Source organism: Dromiciops gliroides, chromosome 4, assembly GCF_019393635.1.
Source record: "Dromiciops gliroides isolate mDroGli1 chromosome 4, mDroGli1.pri, whole genome shotgun sequence".
In the NCBI taxonomy this organism is placed as follows: Eukaryota; Metazoa; Chordata; class Mammalia; order Microbiotheria; family Microbiotheriidae; genus Dromiciops; species Dromiciops gliroides.
In genome coordinates, this window is record NC_057864.1 from 24,009,157 (window position 1) to 24,035,004 (window position 25,848).

The window sequence follows — 25,848 nt, forward strand, 5'->3', positions numbered from 1 at the left end:
ACTCATTCTGTGGGGTTCAGAATCAGGCTCATTAGAATTGTGACAAAGGAGAAATGTGGATTCAAATCATCCCGACCCCAGAATTCAAGGTCCAAAGGAAGGAGGCAGAAGGTCAATAAACGGACAGAGGAGAAGCCAGAGGTCCAAAAATTGGGCAAATGAGAGAGTCGAGTCCTAGCTCTCAAAGGGGTTTGTCATTGTTCAGTCATGTCCAACTCTTCATGACCCCATTTGGGGTCTTCTTGGCAAAGATACTGAAATTGTCATTTCCTTCTCCAGCTCATTTTAGAGAAGAGGAAACTGAGGCAGACAAGGTGAAGTGACTTGCCCAGGGTCACATAGCTAGTGTCTGAGGCTGGATTTTAATTTAGGAAGATGAGTCTTCCTGATTTAAAGCCCATCACTCTAACCATAGATCCACCTAGTACTTGTGAGGAAAGTGCTTTATAAATCTGGAAGCACTTTACAAATTCTTCTTCTCCTCCTCCTCCTCCTCCTCCTCGTTGTTGAAAGGGAAGCTGGCTAAGGACCAGGGAGGCTTGAAGGGGGTGTAAAGAGCAGCGAGGCCAATGGACACCTAAATGAGAATGCTCCCAATATACCTGTTGGAGGGCAGCAGCCCCTACTGGAACACAACCGAGCCCAGATCTTAGCTCTCTGCACGACTAGCCATCAATTCCCCTCCCCGGTGCCCAGCACAGAGAGATAAGGTGCATGATAATTGCTGGTTGCTGCCTCACCCATAAATTGAGGGGCTTAGATTTGAAAGGTCCCTTTATTCTCCAACAATTTGTGAGCCCATAAACTTCCCAAGACAGGAGGCTACTACCCACAATTGCTGGCTAGCCCTAATTGTCTACCTCCTTAGAAAGCCTGCCAAGCCCCCGGGGATCAGGCTGAGCGATTCCCTTCCTCTCCAACTAAGGTGAGAGTGAACCTGGGTGTTAGTCCAGTGGCTGCTGCCCCTTTGTTGGCTGTGTAACCACAGGCGGGTCAATTGTCCCTCTCTGGACCTCAGTTTTCCCACCTATAAAGTGGGAGGGGCTGGGTGGAATGGGATGATCTCTCAGCTCCTTTTAGGGCTAAAATGCAGATTCTGGAATAACCTCTCTAGTGGTGTGGAGGGTTGGCACGTGTTCTCAGGCTGTGAATTCCCCTCTGCCTAGCGCCAAGCGCTGCTGTCTTCTCTCCCGGATCATCTGGGGCTGCACAGGCACTCACATCCACCTGCCTGTTTTCTTCCCGGGGTGGTGGTGGGTGGGGGGAACCTCAGACCTAAGTGGGCTCTTTCCCACACCTGCAACTCATTAACTCACCTGCCTCAAGGGAAATACTTCACATTCCCCCAGCTGGAAGGACCCAGAGACTGGGAGCCTGACACTTTTAGAGTTAACCCTTTGGGAAAAGGAAGGGTTGGGGGGATCAGAGACAGAAGCACAGTATGAGATGACAAAATGTCAGAGCGCTGATGGAGCAGATGTAAGATGTCAGAGAGCGCTGGGCTGGAAACCAGGAAGACTCATCTCTCTGAGTTCAACTCCAGCCTCAGACAATTAGTAGCTGTGTGACCCTGGGCAATCCACTTCACCCTGTTTGCCTCAGTTTCCTCATCTGTAAAATGAACTGGAGAAGGAAGGGGTAAATCACTTCAGAATCTCTTCAGGAAAACCCCAAAAGGGGTCGTGAAGAGTTGGACACGACTGAACAACAACAAGACGTCAGAGCTAGAAGGGATATTAGAACATGGAATGGCAGAACTGGGAGGACACTTAGAACAAGGATGGCAGAGGTGGACAGAGCCACCTTTCAGGCAGAGCTTCAGACCTGGGAAGGGACTTAGAGCATAGCACTCTATGTTAGAACCTTTGACATAATTTGGTAAAATATCCTCCTTTTACAAATGGGGAACCCGAGGCCCAAGTCAGGGAAGTGACTTGTCCAAAACCGCAAAGGTTAGTGGCAGGAGTAAGATGAGGTTTTCAGAGTAATGGTCCAGGGTTCTTTCCCTAACGCCAAGTGCAGATGGGAATTGTAATCTGGGAACTGCCAGGTCCCAATGGTGGGGGTGGGGGGGGGTCACATTGTCTTCCTGTTCCGCATAAGGAATAAAGGCCCTTACCTAATTTCAGCTCAAGAAGCATTTATTAATGTGCTCAGTGATGGGGATACAGGGGGTAAAGCAGTCCTTACTCTCAGTGAAAGTCCCTGTTATAAGCACCAGGGGAACCCACCAGAAAAAGGGAAAAAAAACGAATTTAAAGTGAAGATTCAAAGGAATTGGGCTGCATACTAGTGGAGTGCCCTCCTGTAAAGTACTTACTTTCTAGGCCCTTCCCAGTCCTGACATCCCCTGTTCTAAGGCCCCTCCCAGCCCTGACTTTCCCAGTTCTCAGGCCTCCCTGCACCCCCAGCCCTTCCATGCTGATTCTCCTTTGCTATCTCCATCAAACTGTTAGCTCTAGGATGGAGAGAACCATGTCTTTCTCCCTCCCCTCAGACACACCTTGTACCCCTGGCCTTGGAGAAAGAAGTTGCTCAGAAAACCTGCTGGTTTGTTGTGGATTGACTTGTGGGCCAACCCTGTTTTCCTGACCCGTCCTGGGCTCCCTCTGTGCCTTCCTCCCCCTGCCCCAGTACCCAGACCACACCTCTTCTCCCTATTCAGCCCAGCCTCCATTCACACTAACGTTCTGGTCCTGATGATGGCTCCACTTGGCTGGATGGACTTTTACAACAGCCTAGAAAAACAGGGAAGGCAGAGATGATTCCCCTCATTTTACAGATGAGGGAACTGAGGCTGAGGGAAGTGATTTGTCCCAGGTCTTCTGTTTTCTCTCCTGGGGGTTGGGGGAGGGGAGTAAGGAGATATAGTAGGAAGTGGGGTCACAGAGACACTGAAATCCACCCCCCAGTAGCTGCTTCTTTGTTAGACCCCCAAGTATCTAGCCACCAATAAAAACAATCTCCCTCGACTCTATTGTATCCCAGTTTACACAATTATTTTCTGGTTCATGATCTCGTTTGATGTTCCTAACATCCACGAGAAGTCTATTGGGATTAAGATTCCCATTTTTCAGATGAGGAAAATGGAGAGAGGTGAAAGCATTTGGCCAAGGTCAGCGGCCCATGGAGGATCCACACCCAAGTCTTCCTGGGACTCAAGCCCAAGCACAGCCTCCTGGACCAAGGGAGCGGTGGTTGGCCTTCCGAAGCCAGTCTGGGCTTGAACTCCTCCATTTGGGCTCCTGCTCAGCCAGCACCAGGCTGGCCAGAAAGAGACCTTGGTTCTGGCTGGCTGTCGGTCACAGGCCGCGGGCATCGATGCTCTCATAGCTGGGTGGGGGGCTGATCCAGGCCGTGTCCTGATTTCCCCACATCCCTGGCTGGGGAGGAACCAGCAGCGCCCCATCTGATACGCTTCGAGTCAGTCTTCCTGGTCTCGTGCCATCGGCCCTGCTGTACGGGGGTGGGCTGTTCTCTTCCTCTTCTGGGACAGGGGGGCTACAGGTCATGGCCATCTCATAGGTGGGGACTGAGGTAGATGACCAGCTACTGAGAAAGGGAAGCAAAACGAGAGGCTGTCAGGAGAATCTGGAGAAAACAGGGTCCTAATAACACTCTCCCATATTTCTACAGCCTCTTTACAGAGTCAGGTAATAGAAGTGTTGCTGTCTTCATTTTATACATTAACATAGTCTCTGAGAGAAAAATGACCAGGCCACTAGCACACAGTTTTTTTTGTTGTTTTGTTTTGTTTAGTTTAGTTTTGTTTTTAAGTGAGGCAATTGGGGTTAAGTGACTTGTCCAGGGTCACACAGCTAGTAAGTGTTAAGTGTCTGAGGCTGGATTTGAACTCAGGTACTCCTGACTCCAGGGCCAGTGCTCTATCCACTGCGCCACCTAGCTAGCACACAATTTTGTAGGGAAGAGCCCGAAGGGACATTAGGTATCACTGACTCCAAAGCCTTCATTTTACAGATGGGGAAACTGAGGGCCAGAGAAGCTGGGTGATTTGCCCACAGAGGCAGAGCTGATAAGCGTCTAAGGTAAGATTCAAACTCGTCTCCCAAGCCTAGCACTCTAGCACTCTCTGCACTCTGCTGCCAAACTGATCTAACGTTTTTGTAGCACTCTAAGGCTGACAAAGCTCTTTACAAAGTATCTGCATCCATTCAGGAGAGGTTTCTGGAATGAGGTCTACATTGTCCAACCCCACCCTCCCATCTCAGCTTACTGAGCCCAGAGTGGGGCTTGCAGTAAGCACCTGTCCTTCTTTCTGTTTTGTATCTGTCTGTGGAGTCTCACCTCCTTCAGAACTCCAGGAAACTGAGGAGTGGGAAAGGGAAGGGTCTGATCCTGGCGCTTCTACTAGCCAGCTGGGTGACCTTAGGAAAGGTCCCTTCCTCCTGAGCCTCCTTTTCCTCCTTTGGATATGATGAGGCTCCAAACTCCTCTCTGACTCCCCTTGCTCTGTTCCAAGAAACACCAGAACTTCACAATTTATTCAACAAAAGAAGGCCATGACTCGGGCTCCCGTTTACCCCCTTGAGCGTAAATCATCAATTTCAATTTCATCAAAATCAATTGTTCCTTATGTGAGAGTCTCATCTCTGCAAACTAGACTGGCACCAGGTGGCAGGGGGCTGTGACTCTACTCTGTATGTTCTATTGTGCCCGCATAGGTCTGGGCACAGAGGGCTTTTGGGTTCTTCACTGGTCCCACAGACTTTTAGAGCTGGAAAGGACTTAGACAATGAGTGAAGTAGAGAGCCAAGAAATTTGGATGCGGTGTGTATCAGCCTGGGTTCTGGTCCCTGGACTGTCACCAACACTCTGCGTGAGCCTGTATAACTCATGATCACTCTCAGGGAGCCATTGGAAACGTTAAGTAGGGGGTGACATGGCCAGCCCTACAGCCAAGTGGAGGATGGACTATAGTGGGGAAACAGATTGGATGGGGGGGGGCAGGACAGGACAGAAATGAGAGATGTGAGGAACCCTGGATAACTCCCAGGCTGGGATCCTCGGTGACTTGGAGGATGGGGGCACCCTCATCCAAAATGGCTTCCTTGGGGCAGCTGGGTGGTGCAGTGGTTAGAGCACCGGCCCTGGAATCAGGAGTACCTGAGTTCAAATCCGGCCTCAGACACTTAACAATTACTAGCTGTGTGACCTTGGGCAAGTCACTTAACCCCAATTGCCTCACCAAAAAACCCCCCAAATAAACAAACAAACAAAAATAGCTTCCTTGAAGTCCTAGCTAAAATCCCTTCTTTTATTGGAAACCTTCCCAACCCTTTTTAATTCTGGTGCCTTCCCTCAGTTAATTATTTCCTATTTATTCTGTTTACATTAGCTTGGTTTGCATATATATGCATGTTTTCTCTCCCATTAGATTGTAAATTCCTTGAGGGCAGATACTGTCTTCGGCCTCTTTTTGTGTCCCTAGTACTTAGCACAGTACTCGATGCACAGCAGGCACTTAATGTTCGTTGATTGTTTGATTGAAGTTAGGAAGAAGGGAGAGCTTGGGGAGAAAAATAACGAGTCCAGTTTGGGGCATGCTGACTTTAGAAGCTTGAGACATCTGATTTGAAATATCCAATGGGGGCAGCTACGTGGCGCAGAGGATAAAGTACCAGCCCACTAGCCTGAGTTCAAATGTGGCCTCAGATACTTGACACTTACTAGCTATATGACCCTGGGCAAGTCACTTAACTCTCATTGCCCTGGGGGGAAAAAGAAAAGAAATATCCAATAGGCACTTTGTGACCTGTTACTAGAGGTCCGGAGAGAGACCAGGCTAGATCCATGGATCTGAGTCATCTTCATGGAAATGGTCACTGAATCTATGGTTGCTGATGAGAGCACTGAGGGACAACTTACAGGGAGAAGAGAGGAAGAGCCAGGGCAGAGGCCTTTGGGACACCCAGAGTTAATGGGCATGACCCGGATGAAGAGCCAGCTGAGGACTAAGAAGCAGTGGTCAGAGAGGTAGAGGGAGAAGCAGGAGGAAGCCATGGTCGAGGTGGCAGAGAAGATGCGGTGGGGGAAGGGGGTCAGCAGGGTGGGATGCCGCAGAGACCTGGGGAAGGATGAGTGAGTCCTGTGATTCAGCGATGAAGGACTGGGGACACTGGAGAGGGCAGCTTCGGTGGGATGATGACGTTGATGAGACTGTCCAAGGGTTTAGAAGAGAGGGAGAGACAGGGAAGGGGAAGCAATGCAGGGTATCGACAGCTTTTTCCAGAATGACTGAATAAGTAAGTATTTGTTAGCTGCTCACCGTGTGCCAAGCACTGTGCTAAACGCTGCAGACTCCAATATGAAAACGGGACAGGAGTGTAGCTGAGGGGAGGAGAGATGCAGGGAAATGGCTAGAATTTCTTTAATGGATCGGGGAGACAGGCAGGTGTCTAGGCAGTAGGAAGGAGATCAGTAGATAGGGAAAGACTGGAGAGAAAGAGAAAGGGACGCACAAAGACAGAGAAGAACTCTATCCATGAGCTTCAGTACCACGACAAGAATAAAGAACAGCCTACCTCTCCAAGGGCTGTTACATTTATTTATCTGCTTACCTAGCCCTTCTCCTCAGTAGAATATAAACTCCCGGGGGGGGGGGGGGAGGATTTCACTTTTATCTTTGTATTTTCAGCATCTAACACCATGCCCAGTACACAGTAGGCACTTAATAAATGGTAACAAACATGGATTGACTAACACATGAGTCAGATAACCAGAAAAGGGGGCATCTCTTTTTCACAGTGAGCTTTGGAAGTGAAGTGATTGGGTCAAGGTCACACATTAAGCCTTAGAGTCACCTGGCTTCCAAGGGCAGGCCTCTTTCCTGTACAGTAGTACTAGTCGTCCCAGACCCAGGGTCTCCTCTTCCTCCTTCCCCTTCCAGACCCACCTTTCTCCTGAGTTCGGGAGGCAAACAAGAAGGACCCTGGCCACACCTGGGCCCCATCAGCCCACTGCCAGAGGAAGGTCACCCATGCCAGGTGAATCAGCCCAGAAAGAGAAGCTGTCTCTTAGTCAAAGGATCATCACTGAACTTGCTGCCAGTTTGAGATCAAGACCTCTGGGTGTGTCCACACGGCTCGGGGAAGAGGAAACCCTGGCTGGTAGGGCCGGTTTTATGTAGTCCTTTCTCTGAAACCTGATAGCAGTAACAACCTGAACCATGATTCCATATACACCGTGCCACAACGTGCCTGGGAAAGAACAGTGGATTTGGAGTCCCAGGGCCTGGGTTCTAATTCTGACTGTAACGATTGGAATGGCGCCACCTGCTGGAGACTCACTGTAGAAGAGCTCCGCCCATGAGGTGAAGGTCTTTGAGGGCAAGACCAGGAGTCTTTTCTTTGGCGTCAGGAAGTGACGTTTGCTGGTGGGAGGAAGAAGGGGGAGCCTGGCGCTCTGACGCTCTTTCCTGAGGACTCTGGAGGAGAGCAGTGCTAGAAATGCACTCTCCCTTTAATAGATAGATGAATGTAGGCCTTTCTCTCTCTCTTTACCAAATTCTTATTCTCCTTAGTAAATGCTTAAAAGCCTAGCTAACTCTTGCTAAAGCTTATCATTTATTGGTGACCACTCATTAGATATTTTAGACAGACTAGCTAGAATTTTAGCCCTTAACATGACTCAGCTTCTTACTACTCATATGACCATGGAAAAGTCACTTTCCATTGGTAGGTCTCCATTGGTGAGATACAGAGAAAGACAGAGGGAATAACTCTACCCATGAGTCAGTGCCATTACAAGAAAAAAGGACAACCTATCTCTGGCATCTGGTAACTAGATGATCTCAGATATCCCTTCCTGGTTCTCTTTCTTCCCCCCTCTTTAAGAAATGAATAAGTTGGACTAAATGATGTCTGAGGTCTCTTCTAGATCTAAATCGTGTGGCCTGGAGAGGGAGGGAGCTATGGCTGTAGAATGCAGCATATCTCGCTGGATGGTTTTGCTGAGTTATCTTCGGTTGGGTGGGTGATCTGGGAGTCATAGGCACGGAGGTGACAATCAAACACATGGGAAGTGATGAGGTCACTGAAGGCTGATGGAAAAGGGAAGAGGGCCAGGACAGAGCCTCAGGGGGCCACCCAGTTAGTGGACATGGATGAAGATCCAGCTAAGGCATCTAAGCAGCAGGGAAATGCTTATGGGTGAAATTCTGAGGACATGGAGTTGTCTGTGGACAGCAGTGTGGATACAAAAAGAACTCTCCAACCAGCTGAGGTTTTAAAAAGACATCATCCATTTTTTAAAAGAACATATGAGGGGCAGCTAGATGGCGCAGTGGATAGAGCACCGGCCCTGGAGTCAGGAGTACCTGAGTTCAAATCTGACCTCAGACACTTAACACTTACTAGCTGTGTGACCCTAGGCAAGTCACTTAACCCCAATTGCCTCACTAAAAAAAAAGAAAAAAAAAAGAACATATGAGAGGGGGCAGCTAGGTGGCACAGTGGATAAAGCACCAGCCTTGGATTGAAGAGGACCTGAGTTCAAATCCAGCCTCAGACCCTTGACACTTACTAGCTGTGTGACCTTGGGCAAATCACTCAACCCTCAAAACTTATCCCTGCAAAACAAACAAACAAAAGAACATATATGGGCAAGGGTGAGTAACAGAGTCTGAATCCCAAAGTGTGGCACAGAACAGTGTCTGGGTGTCAAAGGTCACAATGCACTGAGGCTGGCAAACTATGCTAAGGACACTGACAAAAGTTTTCATCTTTGTTGGTCAAATGATGGAAAAGAGAAGGATGAAAGAAGGAGCAGGCTCTTAGATGTAGTGATGGGGTAAATAGGATGACAACGGAACAGCAGAGAGAAGGCAGAGCTACTCAATTGTCTTTTTTTTCTGTTTTCTTTGCCAAGGAAAATAATCTTTGGATTAGAAAAGGCAAAGCAAAAATGGCTAGTAGGGGAGCCTACGATGAGTGTAGAGATAGTGGGAGTGCTAGCACCCAGCTGCCTGCCCTCGATGAATTCAGGTCACGAGGCCCAGAGGAGCAACATTGAAGGGCTCTAAAAGGGCAGATGGATGAGTTCTGAGCTATTCTCCTCGATGTTTGAAAAGTTGTGGAGAATGGGGGAGGGGTCCCCAAATTGGAGGAGATCAGATGTTGGCCTGGTTTTCACTCTCCTTTCACTCAAAGGAGAGTGTTATCTACAAACCACAGACCAGAGAACACAAATGCAAATCCTGGCAAAATTCCAGGGCCAATTATTAAAGGGATAGCTAGGGAACAACTGGAGAAGGGAGCAGCGATCACAAAAGGCCGGCCAGGGCTTCCTCAAGAGCAGCAGGTGATGCCAGACAAGCCTCGTTTCCTGCTTTGACAGGGTTAGTGGGCAGGGCGGTGTGGTCGATGTCAGTTACTAGAGTATAGCAAAACCCTTTGGCCAAGTCTCTCATGCCCATTGAAGTCAGCGTGCAGAGTCATGCACATGGCCAGAGCTCATCCAGGCTCAAGGACCGGACCCAGTGGGAATCACAGAACCTCAGGGTTGAACCTCAGGGACTATAGGATCCAACCTGCGCCTGAAAATGAATCTCCCACATAACAAAACCAGCCTCTACTTGAAGCCTGGTGCTCTAGCCACTGTGCCACCTACTGCCCCTTCAGACACGTAGCTGGCACTTAATGTTTACTGACTGACTTGCCCAGTGTCACTCGGGTTATAAGTATCTAAGATGGGGATTTGAACCCACAGCTGACCCTGGGCTTCCCACAGGTTCCTAATGAAGGACAGGCCCAGGTCAGCTTGGTCTTCAGGCTTTCCTATCCATTCTCCTTCTCCTGGAAGATGGTTTCTGGCTAGGATGCCAGGAGCCCTTCTAGAAATACCCAACCGGCACCTGCCCACTGGGTTCATTGGCTCCTCCCCCTCTTTTGTGAGGCAGCCTGGCACCAAAGCCCTTGTTGACTTTGCTCATATGCAAGGATCTGGGAAGAGACCCAGGCCAGATGGCTCCAGGGAGAGGGAGAGAAAGGGAAATTAACTCTGAAGATGCTGGTCTGCATCCTGGACCCAGGAGAAGGGGGAACAGAGAGGGTACTAGGCCAAAGTCAAGAGTAGGAAGGTCACAGAATAGAACCAGAGAACTTTAGAGAAAACCAAATGGCAGAATTGGGAGGGCCCTTAGAACAGGGGATGTCAGAGCTGGGAGGGAACTTAGAACAGTGGATGTCAGAGTTGGGAGAAGCCTTAGAACAGGGGATGTCAGAGCTGGGGGGGCCTTAGAACAGGGGATGTCAGAGTTGGGAGAAGCCTTAGAACAGAGGATGGCAAGGCTGGGAGGGCCTTAGAACAGAGAATGTCAGGGCCGAGAAGGGGGTTTAGAACAGGGAATGTCAGAGCTAAGAGGGGCCTTAGGATACAGAATGTCAGAGTTGGGAGGCATTTTGGAACAGGGTGAGTCAGTCCATACTGATTTCCCATGACTCTGCCTCATATACTCAGTTCCAGCCAAATGTGTTCTAATCCCAGTACACAAGATTCTATTTCCCTCCTCTGGGCCTTTGCACAGTCTGTGCCCCATGCCTAGCACACCCTCCTTCCTCTCTAGCTCCCCTCAAGGCTGAAGAGCCACTTCCTCCACGGAGCCCTTACTGATCTGTCTCTCCACCCTTGCTCCCTACACCACAGATAGTTTGCATTGACTTATTTGTGTAGAGTTTTCTCTCAATAAACACACTGTCTCAGGGGGTGGGGCTGTGCTGCTTCTGTCAGTCTATGCCCAGTTCCTGTTCTAGAGCAGGTGCTTGGTAAATGCTTGTTAAAGTAAATGGTTTCCTTCCAAGCTCAGGTCTGGAGCCACGGCCTCCCGGAAGCCTGCCCTGATTGAGCCAGCTGCTCCACCTCTCCCTCCCCAAATTACTTTGCCTTTATTGTGTCTGATACTGTGGTTTCCACCATTAGAATGTTAGCTCCTGCCTCGAAGCATATAATAGCAAATTTCAAGAGATGATTGGTGATTTTCCAAGAGATTGATAGCTGAATTGGAGTGATGGCCTTAGGCCACAGAGGGGGATCAGCACAGGGCAGGGGGCGACTCAGGCTCTCCCCCACCTCAAGTCACAGCCTACCTCAAGCAGGAAGCTTTCTGGGACCCAAGTGCTGGGGGCTGGGTGGAGATCAGGTAATCCCTTGCAGGCCAGAGACCAGACCGGGAGGTAAATCCCTTAGAATGTAACCAGTCCCAATGTGTCTCTCCTCTGTCTGTTTCTTTTTCTCTGTCTGTCTTCTCTGCCTGTCTCTCTGTCTCTCTGCCTGTCTCTCTGTCTCTCTGTCTCTCTCTCTGTCTCTCTCTGTCTCTGTCTCTCTGTCTCTCTCTGTCTCTGTCTCTCTCTGTCTCTCTCTCTCTCTGTCTCTCTCTCTCTCACACACACACACACACACACACACACACACACACACACACATTTAATAGGGAGGGGAAAAGAGGCCAGGGACAGGTTAGCTCAAGTAACAAATAGAGTCTGGAAGGACTTTTGAAGATGAAGCAAAGCAAGGCCAGCCAGAAGGAATGAGAGACAAGCAGGACAGCTCTGAGAGCTACTCGTTGAATTTGCGGTATACCTAAGAAGAAAGCTAAGTTATCCATACAGAACACAGCATCACTGGGGACAACTGTGACGTCTGCCACGTGTGTGCAGCGTTTTAAGGGTTACCAGGCACTTTCTATATGTGTTCATTTGATCCTCACCCCCCTGCAAAGTGGGTGCTATCTTTGTCTCTTTATTTTACAGATGAGGAAACTGAGGCACTTAGAAAAACTGAGGGTAGTGATTTGCCCAGGGTCCCACAGCTAGTAGTGCCAGGTCTTCCTGACTGTATGTCTTGCTTCCACCCACGACACCAGGGGTTCCCAAGGATAGAGAAGCTCCTCAAAGGGTCACAAGGACTATTGGGCAAATGACTCTTTGATCCTATTGCAGTCTTCTCAAAGGTATGAGCTAGAGAGAGAATGACTTAAAGGCACCAAAAACATTAGGTATCAAAGGGCTCTTTTCAGGATTTTGTTTTTCAGAAAGTGGCCTGCCCATTGGAGGTGGGAATCTGCCTCTGGGAATACTCTGAGTGAGCTGGCTTCAAATGTTTGAAGGGGAGTGTGATGGCCCCCAAGGGGGTCGCCTAGGATGGGGTCATAGAAGGGGCTGTATAATGGGAGACTCAGGATGGTCTGCCTTGGGAGGAAGCTGTGAGCACCAGAGAGCATGGAGGGGTCAGGGAGGAACCTCAAAGGGACAGAGGGTCCACACTGGATGCCCTCCAAGGGTCTTCTTGTAGAGCTAACATATCGGGGGTTTTAAATAACTTTTTAAATGTATACCATCTTCATTCACAAATATGCCCTTTCCCCCTCTACCTATCCTTGGAACTAGAAAGGAGACAAGAAAGACAAGAAAGGAAGAGGAAAGATTTCAGTAAAATTAACCAATCCATCAGCTATGTACCTGCCACCTCTGTGACCTTGGACAGCTCACTCCCCTTCCTGGGCCTCAGTTTCCTTTTCTGTATAACGGACTCAACGGCCACTAAAGACCCTTCCTGCTCCAACATTCATTCAATGACATCCCTATTCATTTGACAAACGTATAAAACATGTGTGACTCTTTACCAGGCCCTCTGGGGAGGACCAAATAGAGAAGACAGCTTCTTCTTCATCCCTATCCCCCATTATTCCCCTTTCTTTTTCCCTGTTCATCTTTTGCCTGTCAAGGCTGCTGGAGAGCCCCAGATTTGGAGTGGGAGGTCCGGTGTCTAGTGCCTGTTCTGCCGCCCCTCTCGGTGTCTCAGTGCTCAACTTCCACAGCCCCGGTTAAGGGGCATCCTGAGCTTTCTGCAATCAAATGATTTCTAAGGTCCCTACCAGCTTAGACCCTTCCCCCATAATCCCTCCTCCCCGTTCTGCCTTGCTAGTTACAGCTCTGAGAGCATGATGGGATCCCAGCGGGCTTGAGTGACAGTGTAGCCACTATGGACACTGACCTCTGAGGCTCCTTTCCTCCCTAGTCCTAGTTCTCTGCTCTAAGGGCCTTCCTGGCTCTGACAGCCACGCTCTGCCCTCTACCACTCTAGATTTCACCAACGCCTGGCCTCTCCCAGCCCCCCGGGGCTGCCCACCCAAGGACCCCTGAGTGAGGGTATTCTGAATGGACTTTGTATGCCAGTGAGAGTTGAAGGTGATTGTCTCCCTTCCCAGACACGGCGTGACCCCGGGCTCTGTTGGGTAAATACAGGAGTATGTACAATGACAACAGCTCTCTCTCCCTCTGATCTGCAGGGAAGCAGGAGGTCATGGTCCAAGCTGGGTGGCTGGGCCCCAGAGCTGTTTGCTGGCCCAGCCTGTAGAGGACACACAGAGGCTGGCCAGGTGAGAAAAGCCTCATGGAGGAGAACAGCCTGCCCTGAGCCCGGGCTTTGTCATTGTTAAGTTATCCGAGTTGTGTCTGACTCTCCGTGACCTCACTTGGGGTTTCCTTGGCAAAGATACCGGAGTGGTTTGCCACTTCCTTGTCCTGCTCATTGTACAGATGAGGAAATGGAGGCAAACAAAGTAAATGGACTTGCCCAGGGTCACACAACTAGTGTCTGAGGTCACATTTGAACTCAGGTCTTCTTGGTTTTTGGCTCTGCGCACAGCAGTGCCCCCTAGCGGCCCCAAGTCTGGGCTTGGGGGCCATCTAAAGATATTCTCCATTCCCGAGAAGGCTTTAATTAAAAGCAAGTTATAATAGGTGCTATACCTGGAGTCAGCAAGAGCTGAGTTTGGATCCTGCCTCAGACAGTGCCTGAGACACAAATTTCTAGCTGAGTGACCCTGGGCAAGTCATTTAACATCTCTCATCCTCTGTTTCCTCCTCTGTAAAATGAGAGGGTCAGACTTGATGGCCCCTAAGGATGGGCTCTCTCCTTAACTCTAAATTTATGATTCTAGTAACATTCTTTCCTTTGTCCTCATTTAGTGAAAAACCGGCTCAGAAATAAAAGTAAAACACCTTATTGGGGGCACTGTGGGTGTGAAAATGTGATCACGACTCATGTTTACAAATCTCAGATGCTGGCTGGGTTCTGAGGCTGGGATACATCCTGAGCTTGAGTCTCTAATTACACACACAAACATGCACACATGCATATGCACACACACACACACACACAACACACAGTGCATGCACAGCCATAGACACACACGAGAACTCACATGATATACACATGCACACGTGTGTACACATACAGAGCACACAAACACATATACACATACGCGCACTCACAATGCAACACACACATACAAGGCGCACATGCACGCACACACTTATATAACACACATACATAATACATGCACACTCCTGCACACACAAACATACATGTGTACACATACATGTACGCACACATGTGCTCTTACATAATACACACACACCCTAAGTGCCCTGTGACTTTGGACGAGCTTATTTGAAGACCCATGTGCACCTCTGGATGCTCCTGTGTCTAAGGAGAAGGCTGGAGTAGCCCAGAGCTTCCCACTGTTTTTGTTTGGACAATCAGTGTCCTGAAGCCCATGGCCCGGCTCAGAATCCTGTTTGTGAATACATGGAATAACTACAGAGGACTTGGAAGGAAACCAGTCCTACAGAAATGCAGTTCTCCCAACGTTTTTTACAAAAGGTCCCTCTTTCCAGCTTCACCTGAGTGACCTCATGAGGCCGAGCTTTGGGAGAAGACCCCTGGAGTGACGGGTGTCACTGGAGCCCCTATGAGGGAGCAGGGAGGAGCCTGGGGGTTGTAGGCTACAGGGGAGAGGGGGCATAAGAAGGTGGGGGAAAGGCTGCAAAGGTGGTCCAGCATCTCCATCTCCTGGGTCCTCTTGGGCCTGGACTCTAGAAAGGTGAGAGCTAGGCTACCCATTGGGCCATCCTATCTACATCTCTCCCTGCGAGGTGTGGGGCCGCTACACAGAGGGGCATCAGGGGCCAGAGGTTGCAGCACTGCCCCTTCCTAGTCAGAGGTGGGCCGACCTCAGTTTCCTTGTCTACAAAACAACAGTGAGTAGGTTAGAGAATCGCCCAAGTCCCTTCTAGCTCAAACCCTGTGGCCTGGACCTCTCCGGGGGCTCTGGACTCAGACACTGTCCTGAGAGCAAAGAATTCTCTGCAGGCAGAGACATGGGACGATCTAGGCACACAGTGACCCGGGCTCATCGTCCAAATCAAGCCCCCCAGAAAGATCTAGGTTCAAATCCTGGCCCGTCGACAGGTCATTAGTCATGTGACCTTAAAAACAATCACTTCCCAGCCCCATGCCTCAGTTTCCTTCTCTGTAAAATGGAGATGGTCATACAGAGGCAGCACAGAGCAGAGGACAGAAAACAGCTCCGTTTCATACTAGCTGTGAGACCCTGGGTTAGTCACTTCACTGCCGGTGCCTCAGATCCCCATTAGAAGTGAGCATTTTCACACCCAGAGTTCCTTTTCCCGATGAAATTATGGGTTCAAACCCAAACTATAGAAGTGCCCTTGCCACCTAAGGCAGTGATGTGAGGACCAGATGAGGGGATACCTAGAAAGGTCTTGGCTAATGGTAAAGGGAAGCCCAGTATTAGCTCTCAGACATTGACACAGCACTGTGGAGTTTGCAAAGCACTTTAGATCCAGCATCTCTCAACAGCTTGGTGAGGTGGGGGCTAGAGGTATTTTACAGATAGGGAAACTGAGGCCCACAGAGATGACTCATCTAGGGTGAGGGAGTGTCAGAGGATTAAGAAACTAGGTCTGCTTGATTCTAATCCAGCCCTGTGTCCACCGGGTCGTCCTTCCCTGTCAAGTGCTCCCCTCCCCGCTCCCAGAGAACTGTGTTCCCTCTTGCCTGAGCCAGGGTCCTCCCAGTCACCAGGCCCATCCCCAGCCACTGACCTGGATCTCCACTTCTGGACGGGCTCAGCCGTGAAGTAGCTCAGGTCCCTGGGGAGACGGCCGTGGTAGCATCGAGGGGGCGCCCGGACGTTGGCCTTGGCCGACCACAGCAGGCCCCAGAGAAGGAGCATGCCCCCAACGCCGCAGCAGAAGAAGCTGACCGACCTCAGCAGGGCGCTGGGGGGCGCAGCCGTGGGGGCGGGGCTGCCAGCCAGGGGGGCCGCCTTCCCAGGAAGGGGAGCTTTCGCCCTGGGGCTCCCAGAGGGCTCCATGTCCCCATCGCTCCACCAGGCAAAGCAGAGCGTCCCGATGACCAGCACCACTGCCCCAGTGATGGTCACTCCGTAACGGAAAGATGAGGCCACCTTCCGGTCACAGGTCTGAACACAGAGAAAGAGAGAGAAGACGGGCAATGTGAAGGACAATCTGTCAGGGCTGTGGAGGCCCATGGAACGGGATGGGACCTCAGAGTCTAACACCCCCATCTTATAGATGAGGAAAAGTGAGGCCTGGGACACAAGGCCACACAGGCGGAGGCAAGATTCGAACTTAGGTCCTCTGGCTCCAGTGCCACAGGGCCAATCAAAGACAGGACTGGACAACTGAGAATCAATCCCTCATTCACCTCCGCCAGAAAGGGTATAGAAGAGTAGGAGTGCAAATATAAAGAAGACTATAAAGTGGGTGTGAATGGCTGAAAGGAAGAGAATCGATCAGAGGGGCAGGGATGGGCTGAGGGAGGGGGGCAGTGGAGGGACAGGCCCAGAACACCTCGGGCCTCTGCTTTCTGCTGAAAACTCATCACCGGCCTCCATGCTAAATCTTCAATTATACTGGCACCAAGGCGGGTAAAGTACTTGGCACAGACCCTCTCATTCCATCTTCCCAATAACCCTGCAAGGTAGAGCGGAAGCTCTCTGAGGAGAGTCCTCTTATCCCCGGCACAAAGCACAAGCCCTGACAGAACAAGGGCTTCATCGATCTTGTCCGTTGGAATGCAGACGGGGGTGTCCCAGAATCCCAGAGCCCTTCAGCATTGTGCCTGCCTTCCTCTGAACCGGGGTGTTAGCACCCCCCCCATTTTACCAATGAAGAAACTGAGGCTCCGAGTGTTTGGGATCTGTCAATGATCATCCAGCAGCAGAATTTAAACCCGGAACTCTCCTGCCTCCAAGTCTAGTCCTTTTCCCACTTTATCACACTGATCCCTCAAGGTAGAGTGGAAGCTTTTGTCTTTGCATCTCCAGAGCCTGGCACATAGTAGGTGCTTAATAAATGTCGGTTCAATGATAGAAGAAGATTTGAATCAAGACGAAATATAGGGAAGGCCTAGAGGTTTGGTCAATAACAATGGCTGATATTAACAGACATGGGCAGCTAGGTGGTGCTCTAGTACATAGAGGGCTGAGCTTGGAGTCAGGAAGACTCATCTTCCTGAGTTCAAATCCAGCCCCAAACACTTACTAGTTGTGTGACCTTGGGCAAGTCACTGAGTCCTGTTTGTCTCAGTTTCCTCATCTGTAAAATGAGCTGCAGAAGGAAATAGCAAACCACTCCAGGATCTCTGCCAAGAAAACCCCAAATGGGGTCACAGAAAGTTGGATATGACTGAAAAAACAACTGGCTGATAGAAAGTAGGTGTTTAATAAAGGCTCATTGATTGTAAAGCACTTAATCTGTGCTATCTCATTTGATCACCAAGAGAAGTAGCTTTAAGTTTAGTGAAAAGCCTAGGGACCTGGGTTCTAATCTCGGTCCAAGGTAACCCAGGAATAGAGCAAGTCTCATTCATCTTTGGACCTCATTTCTTCCATATGTCAAATAGGGTGAGGGGTTGTACCACATGATCTCCAAGGTTGCTTCTATACCTCTAAATCTTTGCTCTTATCTTATAACTTTGCCTGCCCCAAGAGAGCACCCATGTCCAGGGCCACCTTCCTCCCTGGTAAGTCCATTATAAGAATCATCATTTTCTCCCCTCCCAGATTCCATAGACCCAAGTGTCTTATATAGTGATAAGACCCTGAACCTTGGAGGTAGCAGACCTAGGCCTTAGACCTGCTTCTATTGGTACTGTGCTGGGTGACTTTGTGTACCAGCTTCTGAAAGGTACCGGCTACTCCTCCAAAAGAATTGTAAACTCCTTGAGGGCAGGGATTATGTTATCCTGGAATGTCACTGAATCCCTTTGACTTAGCACAATGCTTGGCACATAGTAGGTACTAAATAAATGCATATGTCTTTGTCTATATGTCTATGCCTGTGTCTATATGTCTTTGTCTATATGTCTGTGTCTGTGTCTATGTCTACGTCTATATCACACACACACACACACACACACCCCACAGTGAGATTAGCTGAGAAGATATTTTCAGCCATGGGCCTATAGACCAGACATTTAATAAATGCCTGGGACCTTAGGAGCCATCTAGTCCAGGGATTCTTAACTCTGCCGGTGTCCTGGACCCCTGTAGCAATAGTCTGGGGAAGCCCAGTTTTATGGGGAATAACAGTTTTATGTATGTGAAGGAAATGTTAAATTTCAGTTAGAGTTTAGCAAAAAAAAAGTGTGATTTTTTTTTTTTTTTGCCCTCCAAATTCAGGGAATGAGGTTCCAAGACCTCCTTGGCCTCCACAGTCCAGTCTGGTCATAAACTTGGATCTCAGGTTAAGAACACCTTCTTTGGACAGCTAGGTGGCAAAATGGATAAAGCACCAGCCCTGGATTCAGGACGACCTGAGTTCAAATCTGGCCTCAGACACTTGACACTTACTGGCTGTGTGACCCTGGGCAAGTCACTTAACCCTCATTGCCCCGCAAAAATAAACAAACAAACAAATAAATAAAATAAAAAGAACTCCTTCTTTTACAGGTTTAGGAACTTGCTTAAAGCCACACAGCATGGGAGATGCAGAACCTCCTGAGCCCACACAGGCGCCTCTGAAAGCTGGCTTTGTTTACAACTAGGAGATGCTGCCACTCAGATTTCCCCTGGCTCTGCCCCTCTCTGAGTCCGTTGATGCTTTGGGACTCAGTTTCCCTTACTTGGCCAGGGACTTGCCTCCTTTCTCTAGTATTGCTTCCCTCCCTAGTAAGTTTTTAAATTGGGAGAAACCCCCAGAACTAAGGGGGAACAAGAAAGCTCTGTCCTTGCAGGGCCCAAAAGAGTGTAAACAAAACAAACAGAATCTCATTTTCTACACGCAGCCCCTGAGGATGCTGGGGCCTACAATGGGTGAGGAGATTGGCTCCCAGCTTCTTCCTTAGATTATCCTGTTTATTTGCTTGAGAGAATCCCTCAGCCAAGCTGAGGACAGACAGCCTCCCTGCTGAGCTGCCCCCCCACGACCCCAAATGTCACAGCCTCCAGGCCTGGAATACAACAGAAATCTGGGGCAGAGGGCAGAGCCCAGAGCCCCACCCAGCTTGCCCAGGCCACGTTCCCCACTTCCAAAAGAGCAGGCTGAAAAGCCCAGATCCCAGAATCCAGCCTGGCTGGGCCAGAGTCCCTAGGGGGGATTTCGGGGCTTCAGGAATGCCTTTTAACAAAGTCCAAGAGGGGAAAAGTGATTAACAGTCAGCCAGTGCCTGGGCACGGGTGAGTCACGGGCAGTTCTGTTCCATATCCTCTCCCCAGAATGTGGCATTGTCCTCAGAGAGATGGAGAAAGTCCCTCCACAGTCCCAGCCCTGAACACAATGTGTGGACGTGCCTGGGGGGGCAAGGGAGCCCAGGCGGGAACATGGGGTATGCCGGGCCGCAGGCTGGAGGGCACCTCATCCCAGCCTGGCTCCTTCCAGCAAAGGAATTGGTAACTGAGAAGCAAAAGCGACCTTTCCAAGGACACAGAGAGCAAAGCCAGATTTTGTTGTTGTTGTTTTTGTGGGGCGATGAGGGTTAAGTGACTTGCCCAGGGTCACACAGCTAGCAAGTATCAAGTATCTGAGGCCAGATTTGAACTCAGGTCCTCCTGAATCCAGGGCCTGTGCTTTATCCACTGAGCCACCTAGCTGCCCTCTAAAGCCAGGCTTTGAAGGCCAGCACTGGGACTCCCATCCAATTGTTCTTTCCCCGTCTACACTGCCCCTGACTCAATTCATTGAGAGTTCCCTCAGCACTGGGCATAGAACTAGAGGTCAATGGTAAATGCCCATGTCCTAGGCATAGTCTAGACACGTGATGACCAGACTAGACTCCTATAATGTCAGAGTTCAGAGGAACATTAGAACACAGAAGGGGAGAGCTGGGGAGAACCCAGGATGAGGGGGTGCTAGAGCAGGGAGGAACCTTAGAACACAGAAGGGGAGAGATCTAGAGAACCCAGGATGAGGGGGTACTAGAGCAGGGAGGAACCTTAGAGCACAGGAGGGGAGAGATGATGAGAACCCAAGAGAGGCTGCTGCCTTTGTGCTGAACCCTTTTGCTGCCTGGAAGGCAGGGGCTGTCATGGAGGATGGTGAGCTCATCACTGACAAAGTCCAAAGGGAAGCAGGACAAGGGTGCCAGGCTCGCTCTAGAGGGGCCTCCCACCCTGGGGCAGCAGAGGGGGCAGGCTGTCCCAGAGGATCTTGGCCAGGGCTCCTGCCTGACTTTGAGACTGATTTCATGACCCAGGGCACCACTGACCTTGGTCCAAGGCAAAGCCACCAACCTCAAAGAAATCAGCTTATTCCCATCCATCACCAAGTCTTCATTGGTTGCTGGGGAAAGGTCTGGCCTGGCAGTCAGCAGATCTGGCTTCAGTTCTCTGCTGTGCTGCCCGTGACTGGCTGAGGGACCCGGGGAAAGTCAGGACATTTCTGAGCGAGTTTCCTGCTCTGTAAAATGGGAGTCATAGCTCCTTTTACTCCTGACCTCCCTGGGTTTTTATGAGAAACCAATGGGAGTGTATACAATAAGGAATCTATAAACGGAGTGATCTAAGTGTGAGCTGGCATCAGCATCAGCATCACGCATGAAGGAGGAGATGAGCTCCCTGCCCTTCCAGAGCAAGGCCTCTGATTGTGAAGAGGCCCCCTCCCACAGGGAGACTCAGGCCAGGCAGACAGGCAGCAGCATCACTTGGGCCAAGGGTCAGTGACACAGAAAAGCAGTGCTTAACCTCCCCTGGGGACAAAATGAGGAAGGAGGGTCCTGCAGGTGGAGCCGGAAGGGGCCTCAGCTCTCATCCAACCCTTCATTTTACAGAGGAGGAAACTGAGGCCCAGGCAGAAGCCATATCTTCCCCAAGGTCATAGAGGTGGTACAGGGCAAAGCTGGGATGCAAACCCATGACCCATCTCAGGTCTGAGGGCACTGCCCACACCTCCATCCTAAGAGACAGGGCAGAGAAAGGCAGGTCAGCAAATGACCCTGCCCAGACGGCAGGGTCTGGGGAGGAGCTGAGCTCGGAGGGACGTGTTTGAGAGGAGGTCGGTGTGGCCAGATCGGAGAGTGTGGGGAAGGAAGGACCTTCTGCACCAAAGAGAAGAGAGTTTACACTTGATCTTAGAAGAAATGGGGGGAGGGGCAGCTAGGTGGCGCAGTGGATAGAGCACTGGCCTTGGAGTCGGGAGTACCTGAGTTCAAATCCAGCCTCAGACACTTAACACTTACTAACTGTGTGACCCTGGGCAAGTCACTTAACCCCAATTGCCCCCAAAAAAGAAAAAGAAATAATGGAGAGAGGGAGGGAGTATGTGTGTGTGTGCTGGGGGCCACCCTTGCTTTAGGAAGATCACTCTCAGCGGCATGAAGGATGACTGCAGTGAGGAGAGACTTGAGGGACGGAGATGGAAAGGCAGCTTATCCCAACAGTCCAGGTGAGAGGCGATGTAGGCTGGTCCAAGGGAGGAGGCTGGGTCAGTGGGGAGAAGGGGACATAGAGGAGAGGTGATGCAAGGGCAGCAATGCCAAGAGCGTCTTGGAGGCCACCCACAGCTAGAATGTAGCCTCACCCTCGGGGAAGGTCCAGCCAAGGAGACAGAGAAGGAGCGGCCAGATGGGTAGAAGAACCAGGTGAGAATAGGGTGGAGAAGACCTAGAGAGAAGAGAACATGAAGAAGGGAGGGATCAACATTGTCAGAGGCTGCAGAGAGGTCAGGAGGAAGACAAGGCCATTCGATTTGGCAACTAAGATCAAGCATCATTTGGGAGAGACAGCAGTTTGGGGGGAAATGATGAGGTCAGAAGTCAGACTGCAGGGGGTTATAATCAAATGAGAGATGAGAGGCCCCCTTGACTCCTGGTTCCCAGTCTAGTGCTCTCACCCTTCTACTACCCCGCCCCATCTTTTTTTTTTTCCCAAGGCAATGAGGGTTAGGTAACTTGCCCAGGGTCACACAGCTAGTAAGTGTCAAGTGTCTGAGGCTGGATTTGAACTCAGGTCCTCCTGAATCCAGGACCAGTGCTTTATCCACTTCGACACCTAGCTGCCCCCTCCCAATATCTTTCGATTGGAGACTCTCAGAGCCTCATTCCTGATGGCATCGGCAGCAGGGGAGACCAGTGAGAACAGAGTGGGCAGTGTGTCTAGGGTGCCTTTCTCCATTCTGGTCCTCCTGACTCCTTTCTCACCCAACCCCCCTGTCTATGAGTGTCCTCACACCCTGCTACCTCTCTTTGCCCTGATACCAGCTTTCACCCCAACTCCAGCTAGGACTTCTGGGGGATGGGTCATCCCCATCCCAGGCCAGTGGCTTCCATTGTCATACTGCCCTACCCCTCCCCACTATTCCCTCCCCCACCAAAAAACCCCACCCCAAACTTCTCTTTGCTCCAGCTAAAATGATTCCGACTTACAGTTCTACCTGGGGATTGGCTGCTCTTCTGGGGATTTAGAAACAAGCAAATTTCCCCCTTTCTTTGTCTTTTCCTGTTGGGGACTGAAACCCAGCTTGGACTGGGGGAACCAGGGATGCCAATGGCTGAGGGAGGAGGGGGAGGATTCTGTTAATTTGACGGTGAGAAAAAAGAAAAATGAAGTTTTGAAGCAAAAACTAACAAACAGGGAAATTTTGTTACGACCTGATTTAATTCTATTTACATTTACATTATAAAAACCATGTAATAGAAGTGCCTGACTCATAAATAATCCTTTCTTTGGTTCTCTTCTGAGGTAAGAGTTAAGATAATTATACAAAATAGATTTTTTTTTTCTTTTTGGCGGGGCAATGAGGGTTAAGTGACTAGCCCAGGGTCACACAGCTAGTAAGTGTCAAGTGTCTGAGGACACATTTGAATTCAGGTCCTCCTGACTCCAGGGCCAGTGCTTTATCCACTTTGCCACCTAGCTGCCCCCTAGAAATTCATTTTTTAAAAAAGACTTAGGGGACAGCTAGGTGGCACAGTCGATAGAGCACCTGCCCTGGAGTCAGGAGGACTTGAGTTCAAATCCAGCCTCAGACACTTGACACTTACTAGCTGTGTGACCCTGGGCAAGTCACTTAACCTTCATTGCCCCATAAAACAAAACAAAACAAAAAAGACTTGGAATGTGAATCTGTCCTCTCTCCCCAAGGAGACCGAATTCCTTGCTAGCCAGAAACGTTCCCAGCTGTAGATTCAAGGGACTTGGGTTCTAATTTTACCACCAGCACTTACTACTTGGGTGAGTTCCTTAATCCTCTGGGCTGAAAGACCTTGGCCAAGTCACTGAATTGTCCTGGTCTCAGTTTCCTCCTCTGAAAATGAGGGGGCTGGACTAGGCGGCCTCTGGGGTCCCTTCTAGCTCTGGTGTTAGCATCCTGTGGTCATTAACATTCACCCTTCTTTAGTTTGTTGAAGCTTGGGAAATTCTCTCCTCGAAATGCCTCGAAATACTTGCACTGGGAGGCAAGTATGACAAAGTAAGGCTCCTCATTCTCATTTGAAAACTGAGGCTAGTGACCCAGGCACTGACTCTAGTGCTGGAAGAGACCTCAGAGGTCATCAGGTCCAGCTCCCTCTTTTACAGAGGAGGAAACTGAGGTCCAGAGAAATTCAGCAAATAACCCAGTCAGTCACACAGTTAGTATCTGAGGTGGGATTTGAACAGAGGGCTCTCTGGATTCCGTCTTATTCCCTCTTACCTCTGATCTAAGATTCTACAACAGTGTCTTTGGATTCAAAGAGCCACAGGGCTCTTTCCCCTCTGCCACGCTGCCTGGGATACAATCAATCAGGCCTGGGGGGAGTGGGTGTCCCTCTAGCAATAACCAACTCACCCCAGAGTCCCAGTTCCAAGCCTCACTTGAACCCAGTCCAAATATCTCCATCCATGTCTCCACCCCCTTCCCTAGCCATGCTGGCTTCTAAAGAGAGATAGGATTGCGGAAAGTATTCAAGAGCACAAGGGATTTATACTTATCAAGGGACCAACCATGGCCAGTCCAGGCAGGCTAGGCTGGGGCAGGGGTTCAACGAAGCCTTCTTCCAAGGCTGGGAGCAGGACCACATTCACATCTCGATCAGAGGCACCCGAAGAGGAGAATGATGCTCAGGCTGGACCAGATTCCTGTAACAGGAACCAAGTGTTTGGAGGCTTCATTCCAGAACAGCTTGGTTCCCACCATTCATCAGCTGTTCCACCACCCCCAGAGGAACACCCTCCTATCTCAGCTATAAAGGGGACTTTGGGAGAGTGGGCTGTTCGTGGTCAGTGACAACCTCTACCTCTCCCCCAACTCCTCTCCTTCAGCTCACACACTCCAATGGTCAGCAGTGGGACTGGAGAGGCCGCTGCTGGGAAAAATGTTAGAACCGATACGATAGAACATAGAACTTCGGAACTGCAAAAGCCTTTCCAATAGGGAGCATCACCGCTGGGAGGAACTTTTGAACGGAATACTAATGGCTAACGTTTGTAAAGGAATAGAAAGATTGCAAAACAGGTCACAGCTTATCTCAACTGATCAGGGAATGTCGGAACTGAGGGAGAGACTAATCACGGGGACCCAGAGCTACGGCCAGCTTGGGATTTGAACTCAGGACTTCTGCCTCCAGAGCCAGCGCTCTTCCCATTGTCCCAGGCTGTCTCCTTTAACGGAGAATGATTGAGTTCGGAGGAAGGAAAGTGTCTTAGAAATTGAGAGCCAGGAGAGTGAGGTCTTAGAATGTAGAGGAGATGGAACCTTGAGACCTAAAGTCGGGGAGGTGTCTTGGAAGCTGGAGAGTCAGATCTGGGAAGGAAGGAGGGCTTAGAACCTAGAGTCAGAGCTGAGGTGCCGGGCGGGGGGGGGGGGTGAGGAAGGGGAGTCAAAGAACCTAGGGGTCCAGGAGGGAGGTGGGTTAGAACACAAGTGAGGGGAACCTAAAGCTGGCACAAACTTAATAAGAAGTAGTCCAACCCATCTCCGGGGCATACACCTCCGCCCCACCTCGGCCCCCTTTTACAGAAGAGGAAACAGGCACGAAGGGGAGACTCCTGGCACTCTCTCCCTTCGGAGACAGGACAGAGTGGGAGGTTCGGGAGCGAGCGCAGGATCCCGGGCCGGCCGGCCGGCCAGCCAGAAGCAGGCTCGGCGCCCGGAGCTGAGAGGTAGAGGTCGGTGGGGGGGGGTGCCCCTGGGCCAGCTGGGTAGGGCAGGGGGCGCTGCCCAGACCAACCCAGCCCGGCCCGAGCTGCAGCTGTCATTGCAGATGATCAAGTACAGCCAGCCGGATTCCTGGCCGAGACGCGCCGGTCCTGCCCAGCGTCCACAGGGTCCCGCTTGGGCCACCAAGCCGTCACTCTGCCGAGCCTGTGGCCCCCCACCCGCGCCCAGCTAACCTACTGACCTCTCGGAGCCTGGGTCCAAGTCCGTCGGTGCGTCCAACCGTCCGTGGGTGGGTAGCTCCCTGAGCCCCCGGGCTCGGCGGCAGAGCCTGTCCGGTCCCTCCGCCTGAGTGTCCCGGGTCTGCGGGGGCTCCCCGAGGGCGGAGTGGGGCGGGGCAGGGGCCGGGGCCGGGGCTGAGCCAGCTTCT

General features: G+C 50.6%; 1 protein-coding gene across 3 annotated transcripts; it reads right to left on the minus strand.

Annotated features, from left to right (window-relative positions):
- Positions 1-346: 346 nt before the first annotated feature.
- Positions 347-25,848, minus strand: TMEM61 (transmembrane protein 61). Of its 3 annotated transcripts, XM_044000059.1 has the most exons (5): positions 25,663-25,848; positions 24,266-24,400; positions 21,864-21,946; positions 15,927-16,306; positions 347-3,552 (listed from the first exon to the last, which is right to left on the minus strand). In XM_044000059.1, exons 4-5 carry the CDS (start codon positions 16,196-16,198, stop codon positions 3,303-3,305), a joined length of 522 nt encoding a protein of 173 aa, XP_043855994.1. In that variant the 5' UTR covers positions 16,199-16,306; positions 21,864-21,946; positions 24,266-24,400; positions 25,663-25,848; the 3' UTR covers positions 347-3,302. The 3 variants fall into 3 exon arrangements, with proteins under 3 accessions (XP_043855994.1, XP_043855993.1, XP_043855992.1); XM_044000058.1 differs by lacking the exon at positions 21,864-21,946 and having other exon boundaries at positions 347-3,549; XM_044000057.1 differs by lacking the exon at positions 21,864-21,946.

Bases quoted from the DNA above. Each gene is read 5' to 3' on its own strand.
- TMEM61 (XM_044000057.1), bottom strand. The intron at 3,553-15,926 runs GTCAGTGGCTGG...TCCCTTTCTCAG, and splicing joins GTCCAGAAGTGGAGATCCAG to TAGCTGGTCATCTACCTCAG.